A 20629-nucleotide genomic window follows, 5' to 3' on the forward strand; every position below is an offset into this window, starting at 1 on the left:
GATTTTATCCAATCTGATTGGAATCCGAGGCGGGTTTAGGTTTAATAAAAGTACTCGAGGTGGGTTTAGATCAGCTATAGATAATGATATATCCCATCTTAAAACCAACTCGATATAATCTTAATCTAAATTACTCTTTCAAAATTATAATTATTTTATAATATTTATATAATGAGTTCCTTATCTGATCCAACCATTCTTGTCTATCCGATCTAATTAGACCCAAGGTGGATATAGAGCGAGTACAGGTATGAGATTTTTAATTGTGAGGTAGACATGGGTATTGGCTGATTCAACCCATATTCGATTTGTTGCCATCCTCATTCCCTACCACTCTCTTAGCTGATTGGGAGGATTTGTAGATTATTTCACAAAAAAAATAGGCACCGTGAATTCATTTCAACTATAAATTAAGTAATCAGAATCTGGTACCACTATATCAGATGATATCACTCAATTTCTTAAGTAATTGATGGAGATGCAAGGAATCAAACTCTGTAGATCTCGTATGCACGCGAAGGATTTGATGTAACTCAATTCCTTAAAAAAATGACATGGAACTAAATGTGCATGAGCAAGAATATTATAATACACTAACATAGTAGGTTAGAGGATAATCATCAACTAATGCAAGTCCTAGTAATAGCAATTGAATTTAAAAATGAAAACTCATGTCACCATATTGATACATAATTACTTTACAGGCATTGCCAAAGCCGTGACAACGATATTTTGTAACTTATAGGCTAATAATTGATATGGATGCCAATAGATCTAGCTTAGCCAAAAAGGGCAAAACCCCAAATTATGTGAGGAAGGCTGGATGCAATGCATAGCAACAAATAATTTCAGACCTAACATGTATCAATCATGCAGCAGGTGTAATCCAAATCTAAGTTTGACAACTAAAGAGATCATATCCTAGTCTAAATTTCAAAACCCCAACTAATTCATCTGGGCTTTTTATCGGGCTCGTGTCATCAAAATGGACCCGAAAATGAACCGGCATATTTGAACCCCCATTGCAATCATAAACCTTGATCGGTCAGGGCCTTTTTAGTTAAGCCATTTTAAAGCCACTTTAGATACTTTATTATAAAGTTAATAGCTGGCATCCTCTCCTTAGACATTATAAAGTTATCAATTTACTAGGTTTAGCATACCTTGAGTGCTAACAAGTGGCATGTGGAAGCCTGTATCTTCTCCTTCCCAGCTCTAAGTGGAGCTCTCTTCCTCCCCTCTCATGTCTAATCGGACTTCCAAATTAACGGGTACTAGTCCTCGATCCCTCCATATTTTTGTGCCGGTGATCTTTGTAGAACTTTTGTCCTACAAAGATTTTTTTTTTTTTTTTGTAAGAATATCCTACATGGCTTCATCTCAGAGAAGTTTTTCTGATGTTTGTTGAGACCCATGGTAGTTTATGTTCATTATCATTGTCAACTTTTGAGTTTAATATGTTCTTTGTAACTCTAATGAAGATATTATAGCTGTTATGTCAGTTGGGATTAAGTATACAAATAATAATAACAATATGCTACGTTCAGACTGACTATTAGTGCATATATAATATCTACTTATCTATGAAAAAAAAAAAAACCTTGTTTATATTATAGCTTTTGAATAACATCTTTGGCCTTCTTATAAAAAAAAAAAAAAAAAAACATCTTTGACCTTAAGGACGTTGAAGTAACATTTTTATAGATCTACAGTAAGCTCTATTTTACACAATATTAAAATAGGTTTTATAGCAGGTTTTTGAAATTGGCATGCAACTCATGGATTTTGTAGAGGGCTTTACAGGAGCTGATGACACCAGGAATTTGGGGATGGGAAATAATGAACTTGAGGTGCTTATTATAAATGAAGTCTTAAACAGCAAGTGAATAACCCTACTTAAATCACAACTTATTCATTTACAGAAAAAGTCATGGTTACTTCATGTTTAAGTATATTCACCACTTTTTTTCTTTTTTTCTTTTTTTTTTTTTGAGAAAGCACATTAATCATGACATCCACAAGGAAATAGGTGATAGAAGAGTCTATACATTGAACAAAAAGAGCATAGAGTTCTTGAAATGAATGACAAGAGTAGGAATATCCTAGAGTTTTCAACATTAAAGGATGGGTCAGTACTCTGCATCCCCTGTTGAAGGAATTTTCTATACTTTGGATATGTGTATGGATCTTAATAGTGGAACCTTTTTGTGATGTAACTTAATAGTGGAACTTGAGCATCATAAAGGTGCATGTTTTTTTGACTCAGCTATAGATGCATCTTTTTTATTTTTAAGCAGAGGTGGGCAGTCTAAGACTGAGAAAAGGGGAAGTTATGCTTAGCAACATTTTTTCATCTAATAAACTTTTTTTCATGCATTATAAACCTGCTATGTATACAAGCAACTGGTACTTGTTTCGCAAGGTTACACTGCTATGATTGAAAAAAAAAAAAAAAAAAGAGAGTAAAGAAGTCAGATTCCTAATTATGCAATGTAAATTGCTAAAGGCAATAGATTATCTGCTGCAAACTAGTCCATGAGTCTACACAGTTTCTACCATGCACTTTTATATATATATATGCTTGGTGTTGCTCCCTGGGTGGTTTATGCAGGCATTGGTAACAAGTTTTATGGACAAAATTTTGGATATTGATTGTTATCGTTAATAAACATTACACACTTAATATCTACAGCTTGGATATTGCAATTTTTAGCATATTATATAAAAAAACCCGAGCATTATGTAAAGTTCTTGTTAACTAGCCTGTGAATAAAAACTTCTAAAATAAAAATGAAAGATTCAATTAAATGGATGAAATCACTTTATACATGCCCATTTTCTCCTAAAATTGAGACATAAAACAACCCACTCTCCCTTTATCACCAATCTTAATCTTCAATTAACAACAACTTTTCATTGTTCCTCGTATAATGATCTGATTTCTTTTCCACCAACGACCTCATCTATGTTGTTATTGTGGAAAGATACATTTCATCTTTGAAATATCGACAATCAATCTTTAAACATAACATTTTGTTGCTTTATACTTATAATAAAAATGCTACCAGATTTCTCCTCGATCATACATAGAGTAGCAAAAGCATGATGAATAAATTGTTTTTACTACTGCATAATTAACCTCTTTCTCCTTCACCTCATCCAAAATAATTCTATTGTTCCAAATAACACATGCCCATATGATGTGCTTATATATTCTTCTTCTTTAATAGGCCTCCATTTCTCTAGCATGTTTAACAATTTTCTTTTCTTGAATGCATGCCAGTTCTCAAATCCATCTTCAATAATCATGAAAATCTACTCATTTCCTTCATTTCAATATTTTACAAGTGATTATAAATTAAGAAAACAACTCATGAATTTAATCTCAATATCATGTTCAGTACATAACAGAACATGTGATGGTTATAGGAGTAGACTTTGATATGGTATGATGGAGCTTTATCTTGGTTATCTTGAAGACAACTTCTATCACCTCAAGCTAAGGTGAGCATCTTTTTTACCCTTATAAAGCCCAGATCTTTTTTAAAGTGTGATAATTAAAAATATTATTAATTCATCTTGATTATGTTTAACAAATAACACAAACAAGAATTATGAGGCACCATTTGTGATTATAGAGATATATCTTCAGAATCTTTTTACTCAAACAAATAAGCTTCATAGATTATCAACTTAAAGAATCTCTTATAGGAGAAACTAAGAAGAGCTTTGGGAAAATTCTATTAAAATTTATTGATGAATTAACACCTCAAGATAGAAAAAAGGTCAAAAATCTTTATGGACAAGATAGTACGAATCAGATGTTGCTACATGCACATTTACATGAACATATTTTGCACAATTAAGAAATAATTTGGGTTTGAAAATATCTAATAGAAGATTAAAAGTTTTATATTATTTGGAGCAAATAGTTAAATGACATACATTATTTTGTCCATTCATAAGGGTCCTATTTTCTAATTGAATACTTATAACACTCCTCAGCAATGTTGACATTGTTTATATCTATAGAACCTTATTAGAAATTTTGTTGATTTTTTCTATGATATCCATTGTCTTTCTTCTTTGTTGATAGTCACCAATGTTTAACATAATATCCACATCATAAGCTATTTCCTGGAGGAGAATCTTATTTAACCATATTCTATTTATAATCATTATCATTATTATTGTTCCTCTTATTCATTTCTAAATCAGCTTGCACAGTAAATAGTAGTCTTAATCTTCAATCATCAGGATTAGATATGATACTTATCAGATTGATGAGGTTGATATTCCCATATTTCTTCTTGAAATATATTTATTCCATCCATGTTGCTCCTAGAAGCAAACATAATAATTCTTTTAGAGAATCTTTTTATTGTTCTAGAACAACTGCCAAAAGATTTTTTAACATGAATATGTATATGAGGTTGCCTATTCGAAATCATTCGCAACTCAATCATATGCAACATGGAATCATAAAAAAATTAATCTTTTAAATTTTTTAATTGTAATGCTAGATGTTCCAATAGCATCACTGTATTCATGCAAAGCTTAACCTAGCAAACAAGTTAAAATCTTATTTGCATAAGAAAAGCCACGAAAGTGGTGCACTTAACAAAAAGCAGTATCTTTATGATGGTATATATTATCACAAAAGTTGTTCCAAGATACGCATGTATCTTACCTAAACCATTCATCAGCAAAAGAGATACGCTCAATATATAAACTTTTGCCTACATAACATGAACCGTGAATTTTTCTTTTTCTTCTTTCTTTTGTGCCTTTGAAATGGACCTACATCAAATAAATAATATAAGGGAGCCACAAATCACACAACCAAGCCAAAAACCACTCACACGTGTGAAAGTTGCACTAATGGTCGATGATGCCTTGATGTTACGAGTACTACCATTGAGCTTGCATAGGATACAAAAAGACTACTTCACATCAAATCATCCCCCTCATCACAAAAAAGGTCGCACCCAGTTGCGAGACACACAATGAAACCACTCCCATCATTGCTCTAATCGTCTCGGCCCACCATGTGGGGCCCATCTCTATGGGGCCCAGCACCCAATCAAGAGACACGATTCACCGCGTGACCGGTCGGTGTGCGTACCCCACACAAGCGACCTGGACTTTTTTTTTTTCTTTTATTCATCGGCTCTGACGTCCCTGCTGACGTGTAAATTGACATCACCACCAACCTCCCCCAGAAGATAACATATTTTAATTTTTATTATGAGCCATTATTTTTAATTACGGCTGTCCACGTCAATCACCCAAAATAAAAAAAATAAAAAAACTACAGACGTATGCTTTCACCATCGGTGAGGAAAAATTTCAATGATATAAATAATTTTATCCAAATTAAATAATCAATTAGAGCTAATATATTGTTGCTGAGACTAGAATGATTTAAAATTATTTTAAAGTTGAATCATATTTGGATTAATCATGATCATGAAAATATTAATTTGATCAAATCAATGTCAAAACTAATGTAATTGAGATGATAGGGATTTTAGATATGACTGCAATAGCAAAGCTATTTTATTTTAAATTAGACATTTGAACAATATCACAATCATTTCCAAATAGAGCTCAGAACAAATAGCTCATTGCCTTCTTTCTTTTCCATTGAGCCAAGAAATTTTAGATTATATCAATCCAAATCTCTGTGTAGCATATCTCTGAGTCTGATACAGTGGGCTATAATTTTGAACGGAAAGTGTGATGCCGCATCCACCGCATGACATGCATGATGAGGTAACGACACGTTCCGGTGACCGGACTCCACCGCACCTTGAGTGACGAACGATGACGTCACGCAGGACGGTGGTCGCTAACGTACGCCCACGTATTCTGTTGCTCTTTCCCGCGTTCGATAGCGGAGGACTGACGGCGTTTAACCGTTGACTGTACTGGCCAAGATATTATTTAAAAATATAAAATAAAGGAAATAAAATAAGAAATAGAGGAAGAGGAGAGAGGACGGAGGGCTGGGGGAGTTGGTTTCCGGAATTTCTACTTTCGCTTTGTATTTTTTCCGTGGCCTCGTCCTCTTATTTTTCTCTCCGAAGCGATCATCAGGAGAAGGGAGGCGATGCGGCCGTTAGGGCTTCGGAGGGGCGGGGGTTTTGGAGCTGGGGAGCGAGGGTTTATGGTTGATTCGTTTAGTTTGCGCCTCTCGATGGTATCTCAATGTTACAGGGCCCGGCGGGTGCTTTCCATGTGATCTCGAGGTTCCAATTCTTCCTTTTCCTTTACGGATTTTTTTTTGTCCTAATTATTGGCTTGATTGATGTGCTTCTCTTTGTGCTTTCACCCAACCGGGAATCTAAAAATCACTCCTTTATCACAAAAAGGGTTTTTTTTTTCTTTTTTGGAAATTTTTGGTTTTTGACTTTGTTTTTTTTTTTTTTTTTCAATTGTTTGTACCATCTGGGAATCTAAAAATCCCTTTCCCCCCTTTCTTTATTCATGAATTCCTTGGCCGATTTAGTGAAACCGATGATATTCTATTCTGGTTGGGAATTAATTTTGGTTGTAGAGGAGTTGATCAGATTCTCTTTTCTTGAGGTTTGGGGTTATGGGAAGCTAGACGGAGATTTTTATTGGTGATGGATTGCTTATATTTGCTACCTCGTTTCCTCTTTCAATTGCGGAAGCAGATAAAGCTGACATCTTTGGGTTTGGCAGCTTCTCCCCACTTCAGAAAACAATAGATTCTTTGTTGTTAAGCTGTTGATTACGAGGAAATCTAGACGGAGAAAACGGGTGGAAGTTCTTGATCTCCTTCTCATGTATTGGTCGAAGAGGACGATCAGAGAAAGTTGTACGCCAGATACTATGGTTAAGTTTTCAGTGAATTTATTGTGCTTTACTGTGCTATGAGGAGAGGGGAGTCTTTTGATAAGAAATACTGATATTCTTTTGCAACCTTTCTTCTTCCTATGTTTTACGAAGTATGAGGAAATACACCCAAATAAGTCATTTCACTTGTTGCAGAATGGATAGATGAAAGCCAGTTGCATTTGTTTTTTTCCAACCCTGAGGTGGATATGGCCCTGCCGCGGGATATTTGGGTTGAGGTAAAAGAATGGAGAATTCATGGGTTGTTGGTGTTAGTGGCTCGTTAGCCAGAGTGGAGATGGAAGCTGGGGCATGCGATAGTCAAAATTTCTTTGGCATATTTTTGTTAGTGGTTGGGGTTGGATTCGAAATGATAGGCCACCAGCTTTTGCTTCTTAAGGTTTGTTGGTAATTTTTAATGCACAACTGATATAGCTAAATGGTGAGTTTTATAAAATGAAAAAGGTAACTGAGCCAATCCTAAGGACAATTTCGGATAGAATGAGTGAGCAGAAAATCTTCTGTCAGATCTAAATTTTGATAAGAAAAAGTGGTTTCATCATTTTTGATGTAAAGTTTGAACTGTGAAAAAAAGTTTTCAAATAATAACTGAATTATGTAATCAAGATGAAAGCTCTTTGGCTTATAGAATAATCCACTGTTGGGACTTGGGAGAGAAGAAGACTTGCAAGTTATCAGGGAAGTAAAGTGCTGTTAAGACTCAACAATGAAGCATAGAGAAATGGAGTTAATTTATCTGTAAACTGCTTTCAATGGTAGTTTCTTCTAAAGTTGCATAAAGTTTTCATATGCATCTTGTTATAAATTGGATTGCCTTTTCTGAAGAGAATTTTGTTACAATTTACCGGGAAAACATCTTTTTCAACTTAACAGTGTGCTTCCAAGTTCACCGAAATACCATCTTCTCTGTATTTGTAATTCCAAAATTTCCAGTAGTAGTAGAGCTCGTAGTTGTTGCATGAGGTTTATGATGCTACCATGACTGAAATTCTTGTACTGATGATCTCTCCTCAGACTTCAGTATGCTATTATTTCCTCTTGTTATACTTTCTACTTCTTTAATTCCATTGCATGGTTGTAGCTATTCTATGTTGCAAGTGAAGTAATAATTTTTGATATTTTCTTCTTTCAGTCCAAATAGTATGAGTTCTGCATCAGCTCAGTTTGCAACTTCTAGAAGGATGGGTATATATGAACCAAACCACCAAATTAGCATGTGGGGCGACTCCTTTAAAGCTGACAGCAGTCAAAATACAGGTGCATCTACGATTGTGGAAGCAGATGCCAAACATGACAATAGGGTGGGGATATAGTGACAGCATTTTTGTTTTGTTACGGTGTTAGAGATGATTGCTCCATTCTTCTTCTGTTTGTCTCATGTTCATTTTTATTTCACAATGCTTTTATAGTTAGGAGATATTCCTCGTGAGAGCTCAGGACCATCAAAAAAATATGACCAGGAGGCACACAAACCTGCAGATAAGGTAAACAACATAAACTTAATAACTTTTGATATTTTTCCTCTCTCAAGGTTCTGGTTATGGCTTGTCTATGCACTTTTTCTAAAAGTCTCTATGCATTTGTTGTTGATCTAAAAATCTGATGCTTTGGGAGAATCCCTTTACCTATCATTATGTTCTGACCAAATCAAAGCAACATAGTCTGGTACATGTCACTAATTGAAGTTATTTGAGTAAACATTTTGGATTTTGATAGGCCTAATTAGCACCTGAAAGTTAATGTGCAATTTAGGGACACTTAATGGGCATTGCATGGCTGTGTCAAATCATATCATGTTGTCATCCTTTGGCCATGATTAAGAATTGTTAATTGTATAATGCTTTTGTTGTTTTTTGTGAGTCTGTTGTATCCTAGATATCTATTAATTTCACATACATTTTATTTGGAGCTGGGAATGGAGAATTTGGACAAAACCAATATAAGATGTAAAAATGCCAAGATAAGAAATGGGATGACAAACTCTATTTACAAAAGCACCAAATGGATATAGATCAACTGTAATTATATATTGGATTTAATTGCCAATATACAGGAAATCAGACTTTTTTGTGGCAAACTGTGATGCTACAGTGACAGCGGTGAAGCAAAGGTTGTAATTAATAAAGAGAGAACCTCAAGAATTAATTTAGTGGCAGACCATCGGGACTAGTATTGTGCTTGACAAGTTATTGGAAAAATGAGAAATAAATGATTCACCCTCCTTGGAAGCCTGTCATGGTGTTCCAAAACAAGGTCATAATTAATTTGGAATGCAATGGGTTAAAAAAGGCAATAGGAGTGGAAGTTTTACATCAAAGACCCCTAGGAATCCTCTCAAAAGTCTGACAAAAAAATATCGAGGTAGTAAATCTTTAGCTGCAACTTGTCTGCACTGAAGTTTCAGTTAAATCCCTTTACATCTTTTCATTTTACATATGCAAGCTGATTTTTGACATAAAATTTGGCATTCCCTTGGTTTTTTTGGATAATTTATAATTGATATATGCTGTTTGATGTGATTGTAATGTGGTTGGATGATAAGAAGATTAGAGTTTAGAATAATTAAAGTGATGCAAGGTTTCTGGAATTCAATTCTAGCTAATATTATATCTTGGTCTCAATATTTATAAACTTTGTTTATTCAACTTAATGAATTCATGTTCTTCTTGATGAAAATAATTTATACTTCCATATTAAAAATGATAATAATATTTTGTGCTCTTGAGCCTCAATGATGTAGCACCAGAGGCAGTGAATTATGTATCTGTATGGTATTTCGCATGCTGAATACTTTTGATGAAACCGCAGTTTTAAAAGGTTTACTAAAGTACTATATGTAGGTATTAAGACGTCTTGCACAGAATCGAGAGGCTGCTAGGAAGAGTCGTCTAAGGAAGAAGGTATCTTTATAGTACAGGGAAAGCTTCAAATTACTGGACTAGATTGTTATATTGATCTGTTTGTTTCTTTCATAGGCTTATGTTCAACAGCTAGAATCAAGTCGTCTAAAACTGTCTCAGCTAGAGCAGGAGCTTGAGCGGGCTAGACAGCAGGTACAGGAAGTACCAATTCTTGGACAAGCAAGTTACATCTTGTTTTCATTTATCAGCTAATTGAGTGTTACTGCTGAGCTGCAGGGTGTTTACGTAGGTGGGCATTTAGGAGATTCGACTCTTGGCTTATCAGGAACTGTTAATTCAGGTAAAACAGTGATCTCCACTTTATTTTGCCCATTGTATTGTTTATGTTAGCTCGATTAACTTTGGATGAAGCAGTACTGTATATAAAAATATTGTGATCGTAACCAATGCATTTTAAAGAACAACAGATCCATTCTTCATGTCTATTTCAAGCACTGGTTGTTTCCAGCTTTGCAAATATGTGATTTAAACTACTCAAAATTTGGTATATCTGATTGTTGTTGATGTCTTGAGATCCCAAATGTGACAATTTTGTGAATCTACAAGGTTTAATACATAAAGTTACTGAACTCAATCAGAAATTGTTACTTATTCAAGTTGGGGAACCAAGCATGCTTATTTACACATGTTGCAGAATCAGACATGGATATTTATGCAAGTTGGGGAATCAGACATGGTTATTTATGCAAGTTGGGGAGCATAAAGTATTTTCTTCTGTTCCATGCATGTCTAAGGATATTGCAGGCTTAGAAACATCTGTTTCAGTAAGTGTGATTTCACTTGCTATTTACTAAACTAACGGGCATGTAAGTTTATCCTCAAACTGGAAACATCTGCTACCATGAATCCAAGGACCAAGTCACCTTTAACTAATTATACTATGTAATACATACAGGTCCGGTCACAGTTCTTGACCCATGGATTTGCAACAGATATTGGCTTTGTTGTTATATAATACTTTGGATGTAAAATACTTAATCTTATGTTATTTACCTTAGGCACATCACATCTTAGTAAGGCTACTTTGATTCCCCCCCTCCCCCCCCCCCAATGTTTTTATTTCTTCTTATTTTTTAATTTTTAATGAGAAAGAGTTAGGAAGATCCTAACCTGCTTTCATTCAGAAAATGAAAGATACAAAAATTTTTCCCATTCTATGTAGCTTGACCGGTACTAACTTAAGGACAAGTTTTGAATCTTAATGCTTTTACTGTTAGCCATTCCTATTCCAGTCCTCTTATCTGCTGATTCTATCAAAAATGAATGATCTAATATTAGCTACTTATGCTACCAATGCTACAACTTCTCTGGTTTTTGCAGGGGTTGCTGCTTTTGAGATGGAATATGGGCACTGGGTTGAAGAGCAAAACAGGCAAACTTGTGAACTCAGAACTGCTTTACAAGCACATGTATCTGACATAGAGCTCCGCATGCTTGTAGAGAGTGGAATGAGCCATTATGATAATCTTTTCCGAATAAAAGCAATTGCTGCAAAGTCAGATGTCTTCTATCTGATGTCTGGCATGTGGAAAACATCTGCAGAACGGTTTTTTCTATGGATTGGGGGATTTCGGCCATCAGAGCTTTTAAAGGTGACTTAATGAGTGAGGACAATTCCAAGATATTATTCTAGCATCAGAATAATAGTTTATTGGTATATTTAGAAGTGGTCTATTCATCCAATGCACCTTTTTAGCATCTGATATAGCTACAAGTGGAAATTCTTCATTTCACTACTAGGATTTTTTTGCTTTTTATGAAAAAATTGCTGCAGTCTCTGTTTACATTAGAAGACATTTTTAGACATCTTTGTCCAGAATCCATGCCTTTTTTGCATTAGATGTTTTATTCTGCCCTGCATGCTTTTCATATGATATTCCCCATCCTTCCACCCCTCACTAAATTTAACCCACTGCTCATGTGTCTGCACCACTTACCAATACCTACTTGGTCATTTTAGGCTACTCGAAAACAGAGAAGAAACTGTTTCAGAGAACATGCCCATCTTATTTGTATATTTTATGGTGCCCTGAGTGCAGCTCCATGCATTTTGCATTATCCTTGATTTTGTTCTCCTTATTGTAGTTTATAGGTTCTCACTCCACAATTAGACCCTCTGATTTCTCCCCATCTTCCGCTCAAAAAAGAGAATGAACTGTTTCATATAGAACATGTCAAATTTTGTTGATATATTTTATGGAGTCTGGGTACAACTCCATCTCCATGCATTATCCTTACTTTTATTTTCCTTCTTGTTGTTTACAGGTCCTCAGTCCACAATTAGATCCTCTGACGGAGCAACAAGTTGTGGCTGTCTGTAACCTGCAACAATCTTCTCAGCAAGCTGAGGATGCTCTTTCCCAGGGAATGGATAAACTTCAACAAACTCTTGCAGAGACGCTAACATCCGATCCATTAGGTGCCTCTGGTGTTGCAAATTACATGGGACAAATGGCAAATGCAATGGGAAAGTTGGAGGCTCTTGTAAGCTTTGTGAACCAGGTTAATACTTTTTTCCTCCTATAGGCAATTTCATGTTTTCTCTGCTTAATTAATTTTCTTTTTTTTCAAACCTCTACTATCTCCTTTATATTTATAAATTTCCATAAATTAACATTTAGGAGTTTTCTAGCAGCCCGTCTTTTACATTCTTGATGGTTTATTGGCTAACAAGAAGACCTATGTATATAGATGTGGAAATCCATGGCAAAGTTCTGCAAGCATGCTAGTGATGTCTTATATACCTTCCGGAACTGGATTACCCTGTAGTTCATTAACCAACGTGAAACTATTGAAAAGATAATCCTATTTACATAAATAATATCATGTTAATCAATTTTATGTGGAAAGGTCCCCTGCTTTCTTCGAGATTTTCAATCATAATAGTGCAGTAGCTTCTGCTTTGTTGCGCTGAGGGATACCAATAGGGCTATATATGGCTACTATCAGTTGGAATGATCTAGGATTCTAACTGGCAGTCTTTTAGGTGTCTGAGTCCCTTCAACAACGATGGGATGACAAGAAATCAAGTTACATTCTGGTAATTTGTTAAAGTGATCACCATTACTAATTGGTTAGTGCTATTGTCTAATTCTTGAGAATTTGAGCACTTTCTGATGGTGTTTTAGTCATGGAAGATAAATTAAGTTCATGTTTGAAGCTAATGGCCATAAATAGAAAATATGCATGACCAAGCATAACAATTTTCTCTTGTTTTCAGTATCGGGATATAAATATCTCTGTAATCATTGTATGACATCTGTGAGTGTTTTTGAGGCTCAGGTCCAATCTATGATCCTTGAAAGCTGAAACTACATATCCAAGTCTTTCCCAAGGAGGGTGCCTTGTGGCTATTAATAATCACACCAAATCCTGTTGCCTCTATTAGTTATCTCTTGCTTTAATTCTCCACTAATGTAGTCTGCAAGCTCCTATAATACTTTATAGAGTATGCAATATCTGTTACATTAAGGCAAAATCTTTCATTTGACTTTGCATAACCGGATCTTAGTAAGGCCCTCATGTTACAGTAGTATTTTAGCATGTTCGACATTACTCTCAAAATGTTTGGTTGACTACAAGTTAAGGTTGGCATGACACCCAACTTGACTATATCCTGTTTGGGTTATTTATTTATTTATTTTTCAGCTTGGGTCAGGTTTAGGTCAAATTTGTTACCCAAATTGGCATATATTATTTCTCTAAATGGACCCATCCAGAACCTGGTTTCACACTGGTTTGACTTGACGAACTGGCTTCCCTTTATGGTTTCCTAGAGTTCTAGCTGATAATATCTGTTTCTTAAAACTGGGCACGCACACTCGCTGCTATTAAGAGACTAGCTTGATCATACACTTATATTGTTGGAAGGTTCCCCTTGCTGATGTATAGAGGGTTGAGCAAGAGGTTATTTTTAATGTTACCGACCTTGACATCTGTTCATTAATACAGGCAGACCACCTTCGGCAGCAAACCCTGCAGCAAATGTACAAGATTCTCACCACCCGCCAGGCAGCACGAGGCCTCCTCGCGTTAGGTGATTACTTCCAGCGACTTCGTGCCCTGAGTTCTCTATGGGCTGCTCGCCCTCGTGAACCAGCATAGTAATTTTTGGAACAATTACCTTGTAACTTAATGTTCTGATGTGAATCTGTGACCAACCATCTAGCTAAGGAAATGCGGTCGCAACAAAATGGCTTCTAGGGTTGTCTGCACTATATACAATTTGTTGGCCGCTTAAACTGGAAACAGGGGCCTTAAAAGGGTAGATATATGTATGTATTCTTCGGAGCTCCATGAGAACAGCATGCCTGAGGTGCCGCTTGAAATCTATTTATGGTGATGTATGTTGTACATTATATTACAACTCTTTGTTTTGATGTAAGGAATCCGGCAGGGTTAATATTGCTACAATGATCTGATGAATCCTATATTGAGAAATCTGAATGCGGTATTTTGCAAAGAATTTCAAGTTAAAGAGCTGCATGCATATTGACAATGCATACTAATTGATAGCCTGCTGGTTGCTATTCGTTCATGTTGATTTTGTCGGTCGGTCTATATTGATTATACTGGTATTGTATCATTCTATGACAAATACATATGGTGTTTTATCTAGGCCCATGGTTGCAAGCTTTTATGAATTCTAGTTATGTGCATCAAAACACAGATGGAATCCATGAATTTTCTACATTCAGGAACCTGAAGGTTGAGGTCTACCAGAGAGGCCTTTATTCGTTCACTAGTCCCTAAAACCAATTGTTGGAGGGAAAATTCTGTAGTATTTGTGGGTTGGGTTAGGCAAAATATTCAGGAATATCTTTGGAATGGATCGCTCTGAATCTCATACAGAGCACAAAAAGATCTGAACAGATCTTTTTTTTTCTGCCTATAAGATTTGGATCAGTCCATTTTAAAGTTATTTTTAGATATTTTATAAATATAACTCTCATCCAATCTATAGCATGTGATCTTACTAGTTGTACCGAGCTAATCTATAAATTCTATAAAATTTTTAACTTAATTTTTCTCTTTTTTCCCCCTCTTTTCTCATGCTGATTCAAAATTTGCCATTTTTTGCTCCATTTTACGGCATCTTGAAACAATATTTCCAAACTCACCCTCTTAATTTGGAGAAATTCTTGTGTAGATTTAGTCTACAATAAATATCATAGGCTAAGCTAATAAAAATAAGATCATAACCATATTTTGATTGATTACAGTATTTATTGTAGACTAAGTTTGCACAAGAATTTCTCTAGGACGAGCAGCCATCCTCCTATTATATAATAGGGAGAACAATTGCTTCCCGAATTAAAGTAGGACTCAAGTTAAAGAAAAAGGCTTTTATGCCTAGGAATTATAAAATCAACAACCCGTTGGTTGTCTAAAACAAGCTAAGCTCGAACAAAAGTTGATCTTGGCTTGGTGTTGAGATCGACCATCCAAATTTGGTGGAATGGCGTGGCAAGAGAAGCCATGTTCTCAACATTCACTACCTGGGTTCTATCGCCAAGCCAACTAAAAATTCAGTGGAAAACTCAATTAACCACACTCCCTCCCCTAGGGGTAATCGCTAGTTCCATTTTTTTACTTTTATGGAAATGGGAGGTGGGTTCCATCCAAATTCCAATGTTTATCATCACATAGAACATAAGTACATGGTTGCCAATTGGACTATCACCGTTGTAATCCGTGCTTGCAGGGAATCAAAGGCAGCTGGCCCACGAAAAAATGAGCCATTGCATTGTTACGGACCCGACAAAGATTCACTGGCCTCTGGGACCAATTTCCGCCGATGGCTGATTCGCCTCTTAGTTTTCCTGGAACTCATGCACCGCTGGTATCTACTCACCCGTCACCTACAACTCTCTCTGTTGGGTGGATGTCTGGTCAGGACATCATCTTCCAAGATCCTTTCAGTACCACGCGATGCAGCAAGAAGAAAGAAGAAATAAAACAAAAGAAAAACAATCAAAATACGTGGATCAGCCACAAAAGGACTCACCTCCACGGGGCATGCAAACTTCACTATGAAAAGAAAATTTTACAAGAGGAGACCTCACCCTCAACCCTTGTACACCCAATTTTCTCTCACCTGAAGTTCTCCTCACAAAAGCTCTCTCTCTCTTGGAGACCCCCTGAATCCCTGAAGAGCCTGGCGACCGCTGTCCAGGAGTCTCCTGCTCCTTCTCTCTCAGCGCCCTCGCCTCTCTCTCTTCTCTCGTTAGTACGGCCTTCGTACGGCGAGAAACCCGAGCACCTCCCCTTCTCTGTTCGTCGTAGGTTTAAACTTGATTAGAGAGGGATTAAGAGTCCTAAACAAAGCCAAAAAATCTCCTGGACCGTCGGATCAAGACTGGGAGCCACCTGAGCCGTTGGATCACGCTCCGATCCACGGAATAGTACCGTGAACCGTGAGAAACGCGTGGGAAACGCCCACGTGGTCCACAGGCCGCACCGTGGACCACCAGGTCCACGGTGGACCGGGGCAAGGGGGCCAGCAAGCTGCTGGCCTGGGCCGGCCCGTGCGCGCGGGCCTGGGCCGCGTGCCCGCCTGGGCCACAGGCACCCCCCGCGCGGGCCTGGGTCGCGCGTCCCACGCGCCGCCGTTTGCGGCCGCGCCGCTGCCGTCCGCCACCTCGATTCTCGTACCGATTTCAAAAGTTCGTATCTCCTCCATCCGAGCTCCGATTCAGGTGATCTTGGTCTCGTTGGACTCCGTTTTTCGCCGCGAACCTCGCTGTGGGCTCAATGTAGGCTGAATCTCGAGGCATCAAATTCTAACACTCTCTCAGGAAACTTGCATCTATCAGCATGGTAAAGGTGGTCCCATATGGCTGCTTGTCTCCCACTTCTCTATGTTGAGCATCCTATCTCAAATTGATACACACCATCTGAACACCAGCTATAATTGTTCATCCAAAAATTGGTATATGTAGTGCACTTCTCACCCTTCATCAATAGTATGATGCCACGTGTGAACTCTCGAACTCCATCTTATGTTGAACATCCATAGCTTCTCGATTCTAGTTCATCAAGAGGAATAAGATTTCTGCATATTTTTGGGATATACCATTCCTCATTTAGATTATGCACTGCTTCATCAAATATTTAGTTTTTCACCATCCTCGCACCGGTATTCTTATATCTTGAACCTTTGGCCGATTGAATAGTACCCTTCTTTACCTCAAAGGAATGGAACCAATCGCTCGAGGAGCAAACAATGTAAGGATTATCAAAATCCAAAATCAAAGGACCATCAAGAGTGACAATACCTTCGAGATGGTACGAACTTCTTTAACATCATTATCATTAGTAGGCATAGACTCTACCGCGCTACTTACGTAGATTGTTTAACCTCCAACATCGCTATTATTATAAGCACATAGTCTACAGCTGCTTCCGTGGAACTACCTTCTTTCTTATGCTTTTGTACATACCATGAACTATAATCATTCTAGGATGACCATGCTCCTTATTGCTCGCCTTGGATCTTGGGAGTGCTCTGTTCTTAGGTCCCTTCTCCGGTCCTCTTCCTCTTGCTATCAATATGCTACTTAAAGAATCCATCCAACTACTTTTCAATTGAGCTTTGGCGATCAATATCGACACAATTGAATCCATGCTGAAGCCTCATACAATAGAAGTTCATGATCAGACCATCCCATGAATCAGGTCAGGCATCAAGCTAAGCAATATGATTGCTTTCTCATCATCCTTGATCACAACCTCAGCTGCTATTAACTAGCTAATTAGTGTGTTAAACTAATTCACATGCTCTTGCAATGAAGCTCTCTCCTATAACCTCAAGATGTACAATGACCTCTAAAGAAATATCCTTTTTTAACATAGATTTTTCCACATACATTGTCTTCAACTTTTCTCATAATCATTTACAAGCGATCGCTGATGAAACATTAAACAGGACCAGCTCATTTATAGCCGCATAAAAAAATCAACCATTGCCATCTGGTCCCTCTTAGCAAGCTTTTCATTTCATAGTAGCGTTTCTTTTTCTTTTCTTTTCTTTCCCCCCCCCCTTTTTTTTTTTTTACCTTCAAGCGTCACATTGGACCCATCCTTCACCAATACCACTTGCATCTTTAATTCTAAAGTGTAAAGATGGTGCCGTTAGATCTTAGAATCTCGAATTTGGTCGAACTGCCTAATGTATATAGCAAACAATCTACTATTTTTCTCTGCCTAGCGACCAGTTCCGATGCCAATTGCTGCAATCCAATAATAGCCGACCAAAAGAAAGACAAAAGGAGATGGAAAAAAAAAAGAAGAAGAAAGGAAGAGACTGAGGAGAGAAAAAGAAAGTTATTTTTCTTGGAGTTTTATCCCAATCTCAACATGCCTTTGATATCTCAACAAAATCTCTTCTTATACTTATCTTTTTTATATTTTCTCTAGATGATTATCTCAGTGAAATCTTATAAAACGCCTTGCACCCCATTGATAATAGCAGATTTAGATGTAACCTAGATTTTAGGTGAATCATATTAAACCTTGGTATATTATGACAATTTTATCTTTTTTATTTTTTATTATTTTATTTAGCTATGTTTGGGATTGTATTGATAGGTTAAGTACTAATCTATTTATCTTCCACTAATTATTTATATAAGACTAAATTTAATATGGGATCCTCAACTCTTTCATTTATGTGTGAGCTAATTTTTAACTCCCTTTTGAGTCCGATCATAATTTTTTGTGCAAACTTCATATTTAATTACTCTTTCAAATATAGTATTTATCATCTTTTTGATCTAAGAGTTCACTCATTCAGAGCCGTCGTGCTATCGTTCTAGCCTAAAAGCTCATTATCCAAAAGTCATAATTACTTTTCTGAACACCATAGCATGGGTTCTAAGTCAATCATGATGTTTATAAATAGTTTGCATGAATTTGAATTCTTATCCAGATAAGAATGACATGGCTTGAACTAAAAGAGCGTGAGGACCCTTGTGGCTAGCTTTTTTGACTGAAATTCTGGATTATAACACATACTACACTTAACTCCATGATTATCGACTATCAATTACGATATCACTTGTTGGAGATAGCAGGAGTTCAAGTTCAACCAGGAGAAAGTCTTTATATATGAGTCAGAACTTAATTCTATTGGATAGCTTAAGCCATTAAGATGGCGTTTGGTGCATTACATAGGTAATATTGTTATGGTCATGTGATTGCAGAGAGAATGTGATTACCTGATAAAATTATATGGAATCTTATATTATGGTATTTGGTATATGCAGTAATGTTGTTGTAAAATTATAGAAAATTCTGTATTACAGTGTTTGGTATACAATTTAGATTATATGGAATATAAGCTAATTTTTTCAAAATACCTCCATCCTTGCTTATTGATTATTGTCTATTTTCTAGAAGGACAACTTAATTTTGAGATCAATCATTTTTTATGATATCACCCATTATATTTTCTTTTCTAATTTCACCAACTGAGACTGCCCATAATTTATTTTAATTTACTTTGATTTATTTTGATGGAGGTATTTTGGTCCTGAAGTTATTTTATTGCAAGCTTGCAGGATTGCAAGATTATATATAATCACATAGTCACCTCTTCTTAGGCAATCAGATTATCTCTTTTCGAGATAATGCTGCATTACATGTAATACTGTATTACCTGTAAAAATAACGAAACAAATAATGCAATCTGATTACCTGTTGCAAAATTACATGTAATCCTGTTAGGAATACATGCTACTAAATACCCTCTAAGTTTTAAACCCTGCTGGGTAAGGTATATTTTCTCTATGGCAGTTTGTAGTGGTATTTGTTTATGTGGAGTGTAGTTAGATATTCCACTTTGTATCGTTTGTTTCAAAAATATTAACTACAACTCCTGTAGTTTATCCGAAAAAAAACCCAATCCACGTACTGCATCAATCCATTTATCTCTCACTAACCATTCCATGTGGGAGTTGACATGTGATCATCAAAAGTGTTCACCAAGGGAAATCAATCTAGAGAAAATACAAGAATCTCAGTAGGAAATCGAACACGAAAGAAGCATGTTTATGGGAGACTATTAAAATGTCAACACCGGGATAAAACTTTAAGAAAATAATTTTCTTCTCTTTTATCTCTACTCCTCTCTCTCTCTCTATCTCTCTCTCTCATCTACACAAACACTGCCGAGCACTTTTTTTGCGCTGCTCTACAGCACTGTTGCTAGATACCTCTTTGCAACTTTTTGGTCCCTCTATTGCTTTGACTCAACCAACAACCATACCCTCATTACAACATGGAGAACGCTTACTTCTTCAATCACAATGGAGCCTAAGTTAAAGATTATCTTTTATTATTAGGAATTAGAAAACAAGCGACTTAATCTGAAACAAGTTAGGTCGAATAGGAGTTGATCTTTGCTTGGTGTTGAAATTATCTGAATTTGGTGTAATGACGTCGTAGATCTACTAGTTATGTATTGTCACACTCCCGACCCGAGATTGTGAATCGAGGGTCATGGCAACCGCCGCATACTCATAGAAAACTCTTCCCATAAGCATGCAAGGCATCTTATCATGTTATCCTAAAACAATAGCGGAATAATTAGACAATAATTTAAATCCAAAATATAACGTTCTAAATTTCTTCTTTGATATCTCAATAAATTCAACAACGATTTATAGGCTTTACATCAAATTCAATAAGCCTTTCAACCTAAAATAAAAGTATGAAGATTCTGCTTCTAATCTCTCTTCTATTCATATCTTGTATCATCTTAATTCCTCAACATCTGTAAAAACAGTAAAATAGAAGGTAATGAGCTAGACAGCCCAGCAAGCAAT

The 20629-nt window shown here is 36.3% G+C and overlaps 1 protein-coding gene across 3 annotated transcripts; it reads left to right on the forward strand.

The window, feature by feature from the left end:
• The first annotated feature begins 1124 nt into the window (after positions 1-1124).
• On the forward strand, positions 1125-14216 carry LOC105033019 (transcription factor TGA4). Of its 3 annotated transcripts, XM_010907646.4 has the most exons (10): positions 1125-1271; positions 3430-3504; positions 8015-8183; positions 8292-8366; positions 9723-9782; positions 9858-9935; positions 10020-10083; positions 11124-11395; positions 12069-12305; positions 13755-14216. In XM_010907646.4, exons 2-10 carry the CDS (start codon positions 3449-3451, stop codon positions 13905-13907), a joined length of 1164 nt encoding a protein of 387 aa, XP_010905948.1. In that variant the 5' UTR covers positions 1125-1271; positions 3430-3448; the 3' UTR covers positions 13908-14216. The 3 variants fall into 3 exon arrangements, with proteins under 3 accessions (XP_010905948.1, XP_029117024.1, XP_010905949.1); XM_029261191.2 differs by lacking the exon at positions 1125-1271 and having other exon boundaries at positions 3406-3504; XM_010907647.4 differs by lacking the exons at positions 1125-1271; positions 3430-3504 and adding an exon at positions 5980-6251.
• The last annotated feature ends 6413 nt before the right edge of the window (positions 14217-20629 follow it).

This window comes from Elaeis guineensis, chromosome 13 (genome assembly GCF_000442705.2).
Source record: "Elaeis guineensis isolate ETL-2024a chromosome 13, EG11, whole genome shotgun sequence".
Classification (NCBI taxonomy): domain Eukaryota; kingdom Viridiplantae; phylum Streptophyta; class Magnoliopsida; order Arecales; family Arecaceae; genus Elaeis; species Elaeis guineensis.